Source organism: Lissotriton vulgaris, chromosome 7 (assembly GCF_964263255.1).
Source record: "Lissotriton vulgaris chromosome 7, aLisVul1.2, whole genome shotgun sequence".
Taxonomy (NCBI): domain Eukaryota; kingdom Metazoa; phylum Chordata; class Amphibia; order Caudata; family Salamandridae; genus Lissotriton; species Lissotriton vulgaris.
In genome coordinates this window covers 343,146,257-343,162,745 of record NC_141695.1, presented here as the reverse complement: position 1 = coordinate 343,162,745, position 16,489 = coordinate 343,146,257, and the positions used below count along the sequence as shown (strand labels likewise).

The window sequence follows — 16,489 nt, the reverse complement described above, 5'->3', positions numbered from 1 at the left end:
AACACATATTTCAAGCAGTTCAATGTAAGTTACTATCAAAACTTTCTAGCAGGAGGCATTGTGACATCACTATTCAAAAGTAATAAATAATTACAAAAGAGTAGTGATACAGGACTGGTGAGTAGTGAAGTATTTATACATTAATGTGTAGTTGCACTATCACAATACCACTTCATTTTGTGAAATGATATATTTGAAACATGCAATTAATACAGTTTTTGGTGCTTTTGTTGCACAAAATACACCGGTATAGGTTGCATTAATAATAATATGGTTTAGCTTGGTTTTAACAAAGAGACTTCAAATTAAGTGATGAGTTATCACAAAAGGTATGGGAAATTCCAGTTATTAGCTTTTGTGCAATTACGTGAAATGAAGAGAAAATTATGCAAAATTACGCATATTTATGTAAATTGGCAATCCATCATTTTGTGCTATATTTTAGCATGAAATGCATCCTTGCATACATTTTTGGGACAAAAAAGCATTCAAAGCAATAGCACAATGAACACCAGCCATTCATGTTCTATTCTCCCTGAGCATTCACAATACATTTTGACGACAAATTTTACGTTCCCTTTAAATGTTTACTCCAAATGCCACATTATTACTCAAAGTGGCATAATTGTGTAATTTCTGGAATTTTGCGGAACAAATGTAACGACAAATGTACAAAATTATGCAAATTACACCTGCATAATTTGAATTTCGTCCTGACCTAATTATAACTAAGCTTAAATATATTTATAGCTTTTCATTACTAATTAAACAATAGTGAAGCTCTGCAGAGGCTGACATTATCATAATTTCTTCAAAATATGGAAATAATTCACAGTTCCCTGTAAAATGTAGATCTTTATACCACTGCATTTTGTGCAGTATAAATATATTAATGTATAAAAATAAATCTCTTTTATTTTTATATTGTTTGTTGAATAGTGAGTGTTGAGCAATTTTCTCTTCAATCTCAGAAGTTCTCTGTATAGGTTATTTCATGTCAGTCTTTCCTGGTGTTGAATACTGGGGTGTAATAAATGATTGGTTGCAGTATTTTTCCTATGTAATGAGGTTTCAATTTTATAGTCGATTTGTACTTTTTTTTTTTTTTTTTTTTAAACCTTTATTTGGAGACAAACAGGTTCAAGGGAATTGTACATACAAAACAGACAGTCACATATGGCCATTACAGTGGTACGTCAGAGCCAAGAAAAATAAAAAAAACAAAATCAAGGAGATACAAGGAAGTACAGGGCAGGGCACAAGTCAATACAAGGAGCAATAGCGAAATGTACAGTAAAGGTTAGAATACAATGATCCAGCATGGGCAGGCGAGCCAATAAGACAATGCAGTGTGAATACAGTACCGTAGCGGAGAGCACATGAGACAGAGGGGACTCAAATAGGAGGAACACAGGAAATAAACGTGCTGCACCGGGATACACTCTGAATTACCAGTAATACACCAGTCGTAAGGGAGACTACAACCCCCCAATAGCGCACAGGAAAAGGAGACAGTCAGCCCCTCTCCCGATACCGGAAGAAAAGCAGGCGTTGTGTAAAATCCCAGCCTATCATGTTGTCATCAACCTATCCCCTCGCGGTCCCCAGGTTCAGAATCAGAGTCCCGCACAGCCCTGGTTAGGAGGTACACCTGGAGCGGACTCCAAAAGTCCTTTGGTCTGCATCGAACAGGCATCAAGTCAGAATAGATATTATATTGATCCTGACAGTATATGAGGTCAGTCACCCAGTCCTGAAAGCGCGGCACCCTACCACGACCCCAGCAGCAAGCAACCCTACGCCTAGCCAGCAGCAGGGCCACATCAACAAATCTACGGTGAGAGGCAGGTACGTCCTTAGAGAAGCCAAGTAACATCACTAAGGGGTCTAACGCCACCCCATCCTCCGCCATAACCTGCAGGGCTTCATGCACCTGAGTCCAATATTCCAATACCCCCGCACAGCTCCAAGCCAAATGCAAAAAGTCAGCGCCTTCCGCCCGACACCTAGCACACCTGTCATCCTCCGCTAAATGGAACCGTAGTTTCCTCGCCGGAGTATAGTAGTACCTCTGAACAAACTTGTAATGGATGATTTTAAGGCGTCAACTAGAAGAAACATTGGCCGTGAGCCCGCAGCAATATTTCCACTGCTCGTCTGTAATAGGAGCACCCAATTCAGCAACCCACTGCTCGCGCACCCGATTGGCCGGGACCGATCGCTGTCGGCGAATAGCCCCGTATAATTTCGACACCAGGTGTCGCCCATCTGAAACCAACAGCACGTGGAGGGGGAGGGTAACCCCAGGCTCCGAAGGGTAGTCTGGTAGCAGAGCACGCATGCCCTGCCGCAGGCGGACAAAGTAGAACAGGTCTAGAGGGGAGCAAGCAGCCGCACCGAAGAAATGAGCCTGCGTACGGAAGGCACTGTCATGAAACAAGTCGCCCCACGTGAGGACACCCAGCCGCTTGCACATTCGCTGAAACCCCGTTTCCAACAACAGCGACAAATCCGGATGATACGACAGAGGCAAGGCTGGCGAGTAGAGAAAGGAAACGCCTAGCAAATGAGCCACTCGCTTCCAAGCATCCACCGTGCACGTTACCGTCGTGCGAGGAGTTTCCAAATCTGACACCTTGCCCAAAACCATCCCTTCAAGTGGGAGCGGGTGGGCGACCCAATGCTCAGCAGCGATCTGGGGCATGAACGGCGTGGGGCGCATCCAGTGATAAGCATAATGCGCCTGAGCGCTGAGATAATAAAGTTCAAAGTCAGGGACGTCGAAACCGCCATCAGCATAAGGCAACGTAAGGGTGGCCCAGGCCACCCGTGGCTGCTTGCCCCCCCAGAACAACCGCAGGAGCTCGGAGCGAAGTCTACGAAAGAAATAAGCACCAGGATGATATGGGAGGTTTTGAAAGAGATAAAGAAAGCGGGGCAGAACTACCATCTTGATAAGAGACGCCCTACCGGCCATGGAGAGAGGCAAAGACATCCACCTGGTGACATCATCCGCCAGTTTAGTAATGGCCACACCATAGTTAAGCCGAACCGCGTCTTCCCTGTCCAAGGATATGACAATACCGAGGTATCGCAACTCCGAGTCACACCACTCCAGAGGGTAGTCAAGGGGAAACCTGGCCACCGCAGCAGTGAGGGGGAAAAATTGAGATTTCCGCCAGTTGATGTGAACCCCGGAGACACCTCCAAAAGCGACCAGCTCCCGCAGGAGCGAATTAAGGTTGTTCTCAGGGTCCTTGACATAGAGTGTGACATCATCGGCGTATAAAGAAATGCCGACCTGTCGATGAAGACAATTAAAGGCGCTCTGCTGATGAAACTGACGAATCCTACAGGCCAGCGGCTCAATGGCGATAGAAAACAAGAGGTGTGAGAGGGGGCAACCCTGTCGGGTCCCTCTCGTGAGAGGGAACGAGGGGGATAGCACCCCATTCACTACTACCCTCGCCATCGGATCAGTATATAAAAGCTTAACCCAAGAGATGAAAATCCTGGGGAAACCCATCCGACAAAGAACATCAATAAGGTAGCCCCACTCAACAGAGTCAAACGCCTTGGTGGCATCAAGAAAGATAGCGGCAACCGGGACAGTGGGATCAATGGTCGACACAAGCGAAAACAAAGTGCGAAGATTGTGAGAGGTAGCACGGCCGGGCACAAATCCCGACTGATCAGGCAACACGATAACGGGCATGAGTTCGGCTAGTCTCACCGCCAGGACCTTCGCAAGAATTTTAACATCGCAGTTGAGCAATGAGAGGGGCCTGTAGGAGCCCACATCCAGCGGATCCTTACCCGGCTTGAGCAGCGACGTGATGGCGACCTCCCGCATGGAGCCCGGTAGACGTCCCTCCTCCAGAGACTCCTCAAACACCTCACGGAGCACAGGGGCCATGGTGTCCACATAACACTTATAAAATTCAGCAGGAAGGCCATCCAGCCCGGCGGCCTTCCCATTAGAAAGAGACATGATGGCATTCCTGACCTCCTCCACCTCTAGGGGCCTGCCTAAGAACTCACGATGACCATCCGATAACCAACAAAGCGCCAACTCATCGAGGAAGCCGCCGTAGCGAGTCTCTCCCGTCTGCTGTGTCGTGTAAAGGTGTGCATAGTGATCAATAAAAGTGCGCTGAATCCCCGAAGTGTCTCGACAGCGAGTGCCATCCGGAGACACCAATTCCAACACGTCCGACCCATGCCTAGGATGCCTAGTAAGGGCAGCGAGGACCTTACCGGGTCGCTCCCCCTCGCAGTATCGCCTCGACGTCCAGTATTTCCCCCTATGCTTAGCCTCTCGAGCAGCCTCCTCCTCATACTCGGAAAGCTTAGTGCGGAACTGTGCCAGAAGCGCGGGGTCCGAGTCAACCTGCATCCTGCGCTCCAAGTCTCGCAAATCAGCCTCCAAGCTCTCGAGGGTCCGAACAATCAGACGGAGTACTCCACAACTTTTAGAAATAGTGACACCCCGAATCGTAACCTTGAATGCCTCCCAAATGACCTCAATGCTGTCCACAGAGCCCTTGTTTCTAGGGAAGAACGCCTCCACCTCCACACCGAGTTCCTCCTTGAACACCGGGTCAAGCAAAGCAGTCGGAAACAAACGCCAAGGTGGGCGCGGCCTATGCAGCCCGGGGACGGATAAAACAACCTTCACCGGACAGTGATCAGAATACGTCCGAGCCAGATGTGTAGCCTCCCGTAGGCCAGCCATCAACCCTCTAGAGAGGAACACATAGTCCAGTCTCGCCCATGAGCGAGCATGTGTGGTGTAATGAGTGCCCTCCTTGGTGGCAGGGTGGGTGTACCTCCAACTATCAACCATCCCAGCCTCTTCCACTATCCCCCGCAACACTTCTCTAGCTTGTACATTGTACTGAGGACTACCCTCCGATCTGTCCAACTGGGCCTGAAATGCAAAATTAAAGTCACCCCCCCACACAATGTGAGTAGCATCCACAGCAAGGACATGACCCCACAGAGTGACAAAGAAGATTGGCGTATCAACATTAGGAGCATAGCAATTAACAAACAGTACAGTGTTCTGCCCAAGTCGTCCCCACAGCAGCACATAGCGCCCCTCAGGGTCCCCCACAGATCCAAGTTCCTGAAATGCAAGCGATCTTTTTACAAGGATGACAACCCCACGAGCATAAGAAGAATAGGAAGCAAACCCCCTGGCCGCAGCCCACCTCCTGCCAAAAGTGGGGGAGGGAGCGGGGCGCAGATGCGTCTCCTGGAGAAAAGCAACATGAATAGCATGCCTGTCCAGATACTGGATCACACTACGACACTTCCTGGCATCATTAAGGCCCCGTACATTCCAGGACAAAATCGAGATTTGGTCTACAACAGCAGTCGACATCACACAGATTCAGGGCCCCATGGGACCCAACAGACAAATACAGGGCATCCAACTACCAGTAACAGCCAGCGATAGGTCCACGCCTCAGGGCACGGACAGACCCCCACATACACTCCACACATTTCCCAGTCATCTCCAAACCAACCAAACAAAAACACAACAACTCCCCCCCAACCAATCCATCCATGCATCAAGCACTCAGGACATACTGCGCGCCGCACGCCGCCAAGCCATCCCACGCGGCCCACAACTCGCACACATGCTACGCTAGCAGAGTGCGCCCCGTCACGTGGCAGCCCAAAATGGCGGCCGCTGCACTCGGGCCCAAAATGGACGGGAGCACGGACCCCAGGGCCAATCCCGCCAGATAGAAAAGTGGAACAGCGCGGGCGCCACAACATTTCCGTGCACTCAAACAACAGCAGCAGTTCCCATAGCGAACCAGAAGTCCCGGGCAAACAGACATGGACAGCTTCATTCCCACCCCATCCACCCACCTGACACCACCCCAACCATCAGGCCACGCATACCCCCCCCCCCGTCCCCCGACACACAACCAGTCAACCAACAGAGGACTAGAATCCAAAACAAAGGTAAACATGGGGCACACCCTCCGGGGAACCTTCCAGAGGTGCACGACGCCACTCCCTCACGCCACGCCAGTGTCCGCGCCAACAAGTATCAGGCGGCCCCAGGCACAGCGCGGGGGGGTGGGTGCCCAGAGCGCAACACCAAATATCACCATCCTGCGGTGCCATACCGAACCCACAAAAATAAATAGCAAAACGCACTCATTCATCACAATACAGAAATGACCCACGCATCAGCAAAAAAACCAACAACGGACGATAGCTAGGCCGCAAATACGGAGAAGGAAGACAGCAGGCCTCAATACAAAAGATACATGTCCACAGTACTCCAGAAAACAGGAAGAAGATAGACAAAGTCCAAAGTCACCAGAATCAGGCGACCTCCTCCTCAGCCGCCGAATGTTCACCCTCCGGATCTCGATCGTCACCCCGATCCGCAGCAGCTCGCTCGCGCTGGAGGCGCTTCACAAAGTCCTCAGCATGCTGTGGGTTGGTGAAGAAATGTTGTTTAGCCTGATGCGTCACTCTAAGTTTAGCCGGATAAAGCAAGGCGTAGTCCACTTGGAGGTCCCGAAGCTTCCTTTTCACCCCCAAGAACTTCCGACGCTGGTCCTGCACCATCGGCGTAAAGTCGGGGTACATGGTAAAAGACACCCCTTCGAAGGAGAGAGCCCTGTTAGTGCGGGCAGCCTGAAGAGCAGCGTCTCGATCACGATAATTCAAAAGGCGCGCAATGATGGGACGCGGTGCAGCCCCAGAGGCCGGGCGAGGTCCCAACGTCCGATGCGCTCTCTCAACGATGAACTGGGACGAGAAAACTTCCGTCCCAATGGCGCCCACCAGTAGCCTCTCCACATAAGTCTCCATTTTGCCCACATTCGTGGACTCCGGGACACCTACAATGCGCACGTTGTTGCGCCTACTCCTCGCTTCCAACTCTTCGTTCTTAGCAGCAATGACACGCAAGATGTTGTCCATTCTCGCCAGTTGGGTGGTATGGGTGGCCGCCGTGTCATCATGGTCCGAAATGCGCTGTTCCGCCGCCGTCAAGCGCTCCTCATGCACGTCCAATTTCTGGACGACCGCATCCATGCGCGACGATATCTTGTCCACTTTGTCCACTATAGTGGCGAACCCCTGCCTCATCTCCTGCATCATTTGGGCAAAGTCCGGTGGTGGTGGGTGCGGGACGCTCTCAGCGACATTCGGGGGGGGGGGGCCGCGAAGTCCCAGCTTCCTGGAGCAAACGCGTCCCACGCCTAGCCCCTCCAGAGTCAAAGGACAATTTGGACTGTTTAGTGTCCGGCTTCCCCATAGCGGTGGTGCAGTGGGGGACCGATGCAAATAGGAGTCAGGATAGAGGTCGGACAAGGGACCCGGCCAAGTAGAAAGCAGCTCGAATCGTGGGGGCACGAGCAGGCCAGCACGCCCCGCCACTCCCAACGACGAGAAATGGCCGTCTTCGCTTCCAGCCCAAGGGGCAAAACCCTCAGAATCCAAGGAGAAGATCCGTTGCGCCTCCGTAAGCAATGGTATCTGGGCAGGCAGATGGGATAGCCGAGAGATAGGTCCGACAACAAGGAAGAGCCAAGCGTCTTGCCCGACCAGCGAACGGGCCTGGCGGAGAAGGGCGGAGCTAGGCCTACACCCCACGTGCAGAGCCCCGGACTGGCATGAGCAGTGATGCCGGGCAAGAGGGCATCAGACTTCCAGAGCGCGAGTCGGAGAAACTTGGGATCCTCGTAACTTCGGCCAGCAACCTTCGAATGACTCAGGAGTTGGACCGCGGGTGGACAGTCGATATCCCAACCGATCCGTGGGGTCAGTTCAGGGCGCAGAGATGGTAATCAGGATACCTAGACGGATAATAGCTCCGGGCAGCGGGAGCCTCACGACAGTGCGGCCATTCCGCAGTGCGCCCTCTAGCGCCCCCTATAGTCGATTTGTACTTTTCAATATCTAGGATTGTTACTCTTGTGTCCCTTATTTCAAAAGCGAATCTGAGGCTACATGGATCTTTATGAGGTTTTCCATAACCGTATGCAAATTCCATTGCTGTACTAAACAAAATGACGAACAAGTCATCTATATCACAAAGTCAGGTGTTTTCCCCCCAAACTGTTTAATTCTCTTGACACCATGCTCAATTGTTAGGCCAGCGTAGCTGGTGGAGAAAGGAATGCTCACGGCCGTTCCGTATTTATGTTGGTAAATGTAGTGATTCGACATAAAGATGTTGCTCTTCATATATATATATATATATATATATATATATATATATATATATATATATATATATATATATATATATATATATATATATATATATATATCTCTATATCCAAACTGCTTTCTGTATCTCCCACGCGGCACCACAGAAATAACGGACCACCAGGCAGCATAGAGTATTTGGGTAGATTTATTATCTCTCCTTTCCACTCGGCATGACGCGTTTCTAATAACAAGTACCCTTGTTCACATAGCAGGCATGCAGTACATATCGGCATATATATATATACTCATTTTTTTACCTTTCAAAACCCCACGTGACCATAGATAGTGTCAAAATACTTCTGTGCACATGAGGCAATGTTATGGAATCCACTTTTTTCCTTTGTGTATATCCTTTACGTTTTCTGACAATATGCAAACATATTCATATTCCAGTTGTCGGTTTATAGCAGCATAAATGCTTAATATCAATGTGCAAAATACGCAATAAATATTGTTTATAAAATTAAATAAACAAATTCAGAGATTTGACACATAAACACTACAATTTTTTAAAAATAATTTTTAAAAAATCACATTTAAAATCCGTGCAATATACGCAATTATTTTTTCTTTTGTTGGAATCACCTTGATGACTCTAAGTGCAAATAACAGCTTCAATGCTGCCGCGTTGTGCAAATCATGCAAATGAATGGGTCCAATATTGCTGCCTTATTGCAGTCGCATTTAAGCACAAATAAATTAATGCATTTAATAGCTGCCAAGATTATCTCTGACTTATTCAAATGTTCTTAGTCTGACATTGTTAAAGTTTGTAACACTATTTATTATTAATACTTGGTCCCAGGTATCTAATCTTTCAAAAATTGTTCCATTTAAACTTGCCAACGTGCTTAGTGCTCATTTAAGTGCAAGAATTAATAATGATAAAAAAAATTCTTTTAAGACCAATGAATATTAGTTAGAAGCATTGACTGTATACGAGGGCTTAATACCATGTAACTCTTCATCCCATGTATAATTTCATTAATCAGTATCAAATATTGACATAATCCTACTCTCTACAAGCCTGTATGAGTGGACTAAAGATTTTATAGATTTCAAAAATGGTTTCCTTAAAACAATTACAAGTGATAAAATTAAGTCAGAAATTGTTAACCGCATCGCTGCTGCGGTGATTTTTGCGCTGTGCTGCAAATGACCATTTTGCTGTTGTCATGATGAGCTCAGCTCGTCATCAGCACACGACACCCGTGGGTGATGACGAGCGGAGCTCGTCATCAGCATCGAAAGGGTTAAAAGAACGTTTGTAAGTCTTCAGTATTATTGAGACCGTTTGGGTATTTGCTATTCAAATTTAAAATGTATCTTGTCTCTAATTGTTTCAATTTTTCCCTGTTGCCTCCTCTACGTGGCATAGGAACAGAATCAATAACATAATATGATAGACGATTAATATCTTTATTATGTACAGATTTAAAATGTCTCGCGACTGGATATGCTGGATCGCACTTTACGATGGCTCTAATATGTTGTAATATTCTCACGTGCACCTGGAGCTTCGTACTTCCCACATATCTTAGCCGACAGGTGCACGTCAGAACATAAACTGCAAAATCTGTGCGGCATTTGAAGTTGCCCCTGATGTCAAGTTCATTCTCTCTGAAAGGTGTACTGTATTTGGTAGTGTTTACATCAAATTTACAAGCACAACATGTAGTGCATTTGAAGAAGCCCTGTTTAATGGTCAGCCAAGTATTTATTAAGGCTCCTTCCACTTTAGTTCTAGATAGGTGGGCTGCCATGGATTTACATTTTATAAAGGTTACAACCAGTTTGTCTGGTAACCTTTCATTAAGAATGCTATCTGTCAACACTAAAGGCCAATTTCTATTCAAAATGGCTCTGATTTTATGTTCTTGCATGCTATAGGTTGTGATTAGTCTAGGTGCTTCTTCTCCCTCACTAGTTTCTTTCTCCGTTTCTCTCTCTATCGGCAGAAGAAATACTATAGGTTTCGCACTGGCTTTTAAAACTGCATTTGTTAGGATCTTTTCTGTGTACCCTCTCCTTCTCATTCTCGTTAGGGCTTCCTCCTGACACCTTTCAAATTCTTCTGGTGTGCTGCAGATGCGTTTTAATCTTAAAATCTCCCCATCGGGGATTCTAGCAATTAGATGTTTTGGATGCGCGCTGGAAGCATGCAGTGTTGCATTTCCCGCCGTCGGTCTTCTAAATGCGCTAGTCACTAAACTGTTGTTATTCGCATGTACGCGTACATCTAACAATTCAATTGTGGTTGGACTACTGTGTGATGTGAAGTGCAAATTAAAATCATTGACATTAATCTTCTCAATAAAATCATTTGCACTTTCAATGCCCCCTTTCCAAATTATAAAAACATCGTCTATAAAACACAGCCAGTGCCTAATCCTGTTGTCAAAAATGTCCTTGTGTTGTACCCTGAGGACCTGCTCCTCCCAGAACCCAACGTGTAAACACGCGTAGCTCGGGGAAAAGCAGGCCCCCATGGCAACACCTTGCTTTTGTCTGAACATGTCTTTGCCAAATGAAAAGAAATTATTATTTAAGCACCATGTAATCAATGACAATAGCATCTTATTGTGCAATACATGCCTAGTGTTTAAAAAGTATTCAATCCCTTTTAGGCCACACTTGTGTTCAATGCTCGTATACAACGACTCAATGTCCAGAGTTAACCCCTTCCATGCTGGGCTGTTTCCGCCGCTGTGCGGTAAACAAAAGAACAGGGGCGGGCCATGACGAACCCCAGCCGTCATCAGCACACGAGCGCCGCAGAGCGAGACGGCTGGGGTTCGTCACCAGCATGGAAGGGGTTAATAAAATCAAATCATTGGTCCATGCAATGTTATCAAGTTTTCTTAAAAAGTCCCCAGTGTCTTTTAAATAGGACGGCATAGTTTTTACCAATTCTTGTAAATAAAAATCAATGTATTGGCCTACTTGCTCCGTCATACTATTGATCGCAGATGTAATTGGACGGCCTGGAATTGGAAACGTTCCTTTATGTATCTTGGGTAAAAGATATAGGAAGGGCACCTCTGGATATTGATTGAACATAAAGTTATATTCCTCAGTTGAGATTAGCCCCTCACGTTTCCAATTTAATAGTAGTTTTTTATGGTGTCTTTTGCTTTGTTGTAGGCCTTCATTGTGGTTCTTTCATAACAATCCATGTTATTAAGATGCCGCATAGCTTCTTCTCATATTGATCGTTAGGCCACAAAACTATATTTCCGCCTTTATCAGATTTTTTCACAATTATTCCTGAATTTTTACTTATTTTTATTCATAAGATTGTTGTATTGCACTTGGTTTTGATTTGCTCGTTGTTTTCTGAAATTAACTTGACAATTCAGTTTTATAATCTCTTCAATGAATCTGTCATGAAATATATCTACCACGTCTTTTGGCATCAACTGCATAAATGAAGATTTGGGTTTGAAACGACTTTCACCTGCACCTTTTTGTAATAATTCCATTCTTTTCAGTTTGGTTTGTGTGGGTACTTGCAAAGTATTTAATTCATCATTATTTAATTCATACATAGTACATAAGGTGGGAACATCTGATGCTTGCAGATTAGAATTCACCGTTTCGTTTCCTTTGTCCTGTTTATTATCCCATTCATTTTTGAGTGCAAAGAATTTTCTTAGCTTTAATTTTCTTATAAAGCAGAAAATATCAATGCGTGTTGTGGCATAATTAAAATTTGTATTTGGACAGTAATTCAGACCTAAAGCTAAAAGTTGTTCTTCTGCTTTAGTTAAGGTCATGGTCGTTAGATTTATGATTGTTTGTTCATCAGTCCTTATTTCTTGCGCCAATAGTTTTTTCTTTTTTTCGGCTTCCCGCTTGCGTTTGCGGCGCACTGTTCGCCTAACTGTGTCCTGCCTTTTTCGGGCTGATTTTTGTCGTTCCATGGTCTTAAGGTTTTCATCTGGGCCTCCACCAAAAAATCAATTTCCTCTTCTAGACTCAAGATGACCATATTAGAATCTCTGCTGCTGCTAGTTGTGTCCATATATATTAATTAGTTCTAGCAGCATTTGTGTTTGTTTGTATTGCTCTTGGGGGTGTGAATGTGAGCCTATGTGTACTCCTTTGGATGTTACACCGGATGCGGCTTCAACTCCTGCCACCCCACGTCAGATTCTATTTTTGAAGCTGGTACTTTCCTAAAGTCTCCTGTTTAGCCAAATTTGTTTAGTGTTTAAACCTACAAACTCATTCCAGGGCTATTCAGCATTGGAAAACCACAACCTCACATGCAATTTGATTTTTAAACTTAGGCATGTTTTCTGTGCCCAAATAAATAATGTCTCTTTTAAACATTGGTTGTGACATGCCCTTCACCAAGCTATCAGTGTACACCTCTTTCTTGGGAGTCAATTTGTTGTACTTACCGCATGTGTACCTAGGGCAGCACTCAATGGCAGGGTTAAAGACTTCCTCAGGGACTTGTCCTAAGCCACACTCTGGTTCAGGGGCACAGGTGCCGCATACTGATGGGAAAAAAAACACAAGGAAGCACGCATTAGAATAAACTGAAATCACAACGGGAGCAGGGCACAAACGCAGGCTACAGATACACACAAAGTCGCGCATTCGAGCGTCCTTAAACCAGAGGTCTGGTACTTTCGCCAGAAACCAGGTACGCATATACGCTGTGCTTTAGAGGAGCCTGACATCAGAAGGTTAGTAGTACATACATTGTTTGGGTGTTAAAGCAGACCGAAACTAAAGGCTAGACCCACAAATGGGAGCGGTTTTACGCCCAGATCTCTGCCTGAGCGCAGAGATCTGGGCTCCAGACGGGGATGGAAACAGGAGTCAGGTATACACACACAGGCTGCAGTTACTGTTGCCTAACACCAGAGGCGTGGGCCAGGTACACACAAGGGCTGCACATTACATTAGCCTGAAACGAGGGGGTCATCCTGGTCCTCAAATGGTAGCTGTCTGTTAGAGCAGCCTAAACCAGAGGCCATATCTCCAAATGGGAGTCAAACACACACACAAACTGCACCTTAAAGCATCCTGAAAACAGAGGCCTGGTCTCAGAAAAAAAGGCAGATATACACACTGGATGCATGTTGGTGGAGCCGGAAACTAGATGCCTGGTCCCCAGCTGAGAGGTAGAAACGCACACAGGCGGCATGTTAGAAGAGCCTGAACCCAAAGTGCTGGTCCCCAAATGGGAGCTAGGAAATGGTAGCTAGTCACACACACAGAGACTGAAGGTAGCGTACCCGGAAACCATGCTTGGGCCAGGTGCACACACAGGCTGTGGTACATCTGACACACTGGACATTGAGTGAGCAGCTCAAAGGCAGTGATATCTGCCTCTCGCCCTGGCACTTTGAATTATAGTCTACGAGAACGTAGGACATGTCAGGTGTGGTGGTCTTCAGTTGTTTGGAGTGAAAAGGAGGGCTGGGGTCCACTGCTCCCAGTCACCATCCTCCCCTCTCCAGAGACTGCTCCTAACAACTAAAGACCACCACGCCTGACAGCCTGTCTGTTCTTGGCTCTCGTAGGCTGTTATACAAAGTGCCAGAGGTAACACGGGAGGGACGAGCCTTGGCATGTATATGACAGCAGTGGTACCCTAGGCAAGTTAGAGGATGATGGGAACTGGAAACGACGTGCTGCAGTCACATTCTTGATAGGTTGGACGCCATATTCCATGGCAATTAGAGAGGTAAAGAAAGAAGATCTTTGGAAAACACAGAGGGCAAAGTTGGGAACAGCAGACTTATAACCAAGAGCTGCCACGGGCACCACAGACCTAAGGCAGGCTGGTTTAACAGGCATCTGAGCGGCAAGTCAGAGATAGTTTGCATTAGCTGTGTAGAGGCTGAGCTGGTGCAAGGCTGATGTTCATGATGGGATGGGTCCCTGTAACTGATGGAGTTAAACTGGGAACAATGTATCTGTCCGTCACAATACGAAGTTTTAATATCGACCTACAGTTATCTTGACTTACCCCTAACCACTACTAACATATCATCATGGCAAGTGCATGCAGAGTTAGGAAAAGTCCATCTAAATTCCCCTATATTTGCTTACCCTGACAAAGATTGGTAGTCAAGACCATGAGAGGTAAACAGTTCCCCAAAGAAACAAGAATAATTCATTAAAAGGACCGAGCGAAGGAACGGAGAAGGGGGCAAAAAGGGAAATGCCCCTTTCGGAACTAAAACCCTCACACACCCAGCGAGCTAGGTGTCATGCTTCATCATCTGGGTTCTGCTCCTCGTCAGACTGGCGCTGCAATGTCTGGCTGGCACCCAAGAATGGGCTCTTTATCGGAGATCTTTTGTTCCTGCCATTTGTTGCATGTGGGTATGAGGGTACTAATATTGGTGTAGACCTAGAGAAATGTGTGCAAGTTAAAAAAGGTTAGGTAATCCACGGCTAAATTTTAATGGTGTGGTTGCCTACCTTGGTAAAAACAGTGAGGGAGGGATACACACTGTTACTATGGTCCAGTAGTGTATCTACTGCCTATGGATGTGGTCCACATGTTTCATGCTAATCTAAGCAATTCGTCAGGACCTAAGTGGAGTTCTACACACAGGAAGGGGCTATACTACCTTCCTTAGGGAGTTGCAAGGCAGGCCAGCCGGTCCTGCTCCGAAAGTTGAAACCTAGTTGGATTAAATACACGCTTCTACAGTCAATCCTGTGTTGTGGCACCATATGGGAAGGTACCTGTCTGAAGTAAAGACAAGTCCTTAGTCACGTACCCACACTGAGTCCCTGAGTAGACTCGGAAAGGCTGGAGCCAGATTGGTAGTCGACATGTGGAGTCGATATATGTGCCAGTGAGCAGTCGATTCTATTGACCTCTGATAGTGTGACGTATAAATGAGCAGGTCCGGGCCTTGTCTCAAAACAATCAGTGCAATAGAGAGGCGCAACTAGAGCCAAATTTCGGGGGGGGGGGGGGCTGAACCTTTGAACAGTAGGCAGAGTGGAGCTGCAGGGCCTCCAACAAGGGGTGAAACAACAGCAAGGACCAATTAACATTCAAATGATCTTTTAAAGACCTGTTAAACGTTCGGGTGTGGCTCTGTGTGTGCCCGGGATCTGTTTCATCCCAGGCTGCCACACACGACGGGGGGTCGGGCTGAAGCCCGGTGAGTTCAATGGGTGTTGCACGCCTGGCAGTAGGACGTGAATGCACCCACTGCAGTGCATGGACTCCGTGCACAATATTTACCTGTGTTCCTACCCGGCCACATAGTGCATCAAGTACCTGCTTCGGAAAATAAGGTTGCCTCTCTAACATAGTTACACAGCCAAAATGCAATGACTAAAATACGAACACACCAAAGGCCAACCGGGAATGACGGGTCAACTTACCACAGGTGACGTTAGGACAGCAGTTTATAACAGAACCATCTGTTTCTGGGTGTTCGCCTGCTCTTCCGCACGACGGCGCTGCACACTTTACACCGTCACAAGGGGGCTGCAATATTAGGTGAAAATGCACAAAGGTAAAAACAAATGCTTCCAGATCTGCTTCGACATTCAGCCGCCCCCCAATGCTCGGGCCATTTGTTAGGTTCCCGTTCTGCCAGCTGCTCAGAGGTGGACCTTTATTCTGCAAACCCGATGCGGTCTCTCCTCGCTGATCTCTCTCCTCTCACACCCTATTGTACGAGACTTCATTTGTTCAAAAACAGAGAGGTTGTCTGCACGAGCCAGCATTTCATCCTCCCTCACGCAGGGCGCCAAGTCTAAGGCGGTGAAATGGCGGTCTGTTCAACGCGGCCACCGGCAAGGAACTTCTCTGTCTCAGAACGAGCTGAGAGGTCTCTGTTTCCTGGGAACGTCTCTGTCCCACAAGTGCTTGAGCTGTACGTAACTCCCCTCTCTCATGTTGGTGTCTTTGTGCACTAATAGTTCTATTTTTTATTACACTCGTCTTGGTACCATGTAAACTAATAGTGGTGTATTTTCTCAAAATAGTGGGTTTTTTTCACACTGGCAGTGGTTTTTCTACAGTAGTGGTGGTGTCGTTGTACCCTAACAGTGGTATTTTTTTTCCTCACACGAGTAGTGTTTCTTTTTAACCTTGGTTGTGGTGTCTTTGTACACTAGTTGTAGTGTTTGCTTTCACAATGGTGGTGTGCCTTTTCTCACATTGGTGTTGTTTTCCCCTTATAATGATGTTGTCTTTTTACACTAGTGGTAGCATCTTCTCCCACATTGATGGAGTGCATTTGTA

General features: G+C 46.7%; 1 protein-coding gene across 1 annotated transcript in view; it reads right to left on the bottom strand.

Annotated features, from left to right (window-relative positions):
* Positions 1-16,489, bottom strand: part of LOC147701547 (uncharacterized) — a 116,651-nt gene that overhangs the window by 21,986 nt on the left and 78,176 nt on the right. The window contains exons 16-17 of the mRNA XM_086929352.1: positions 15,622-15,727; positions 12,657-12,755 (exon numbers count right to left, since the gene is read on the bottom strand). Of these exons, the coding sequence (XP_086785478.1) occupies positions 12,657-12,755; positions 15,622-15,727 (205 nt within the window). The remainder of the gene's footprint in view (positions 1-12,656; positions 12,756-15,621; positions 15,728-16,489) is intronic.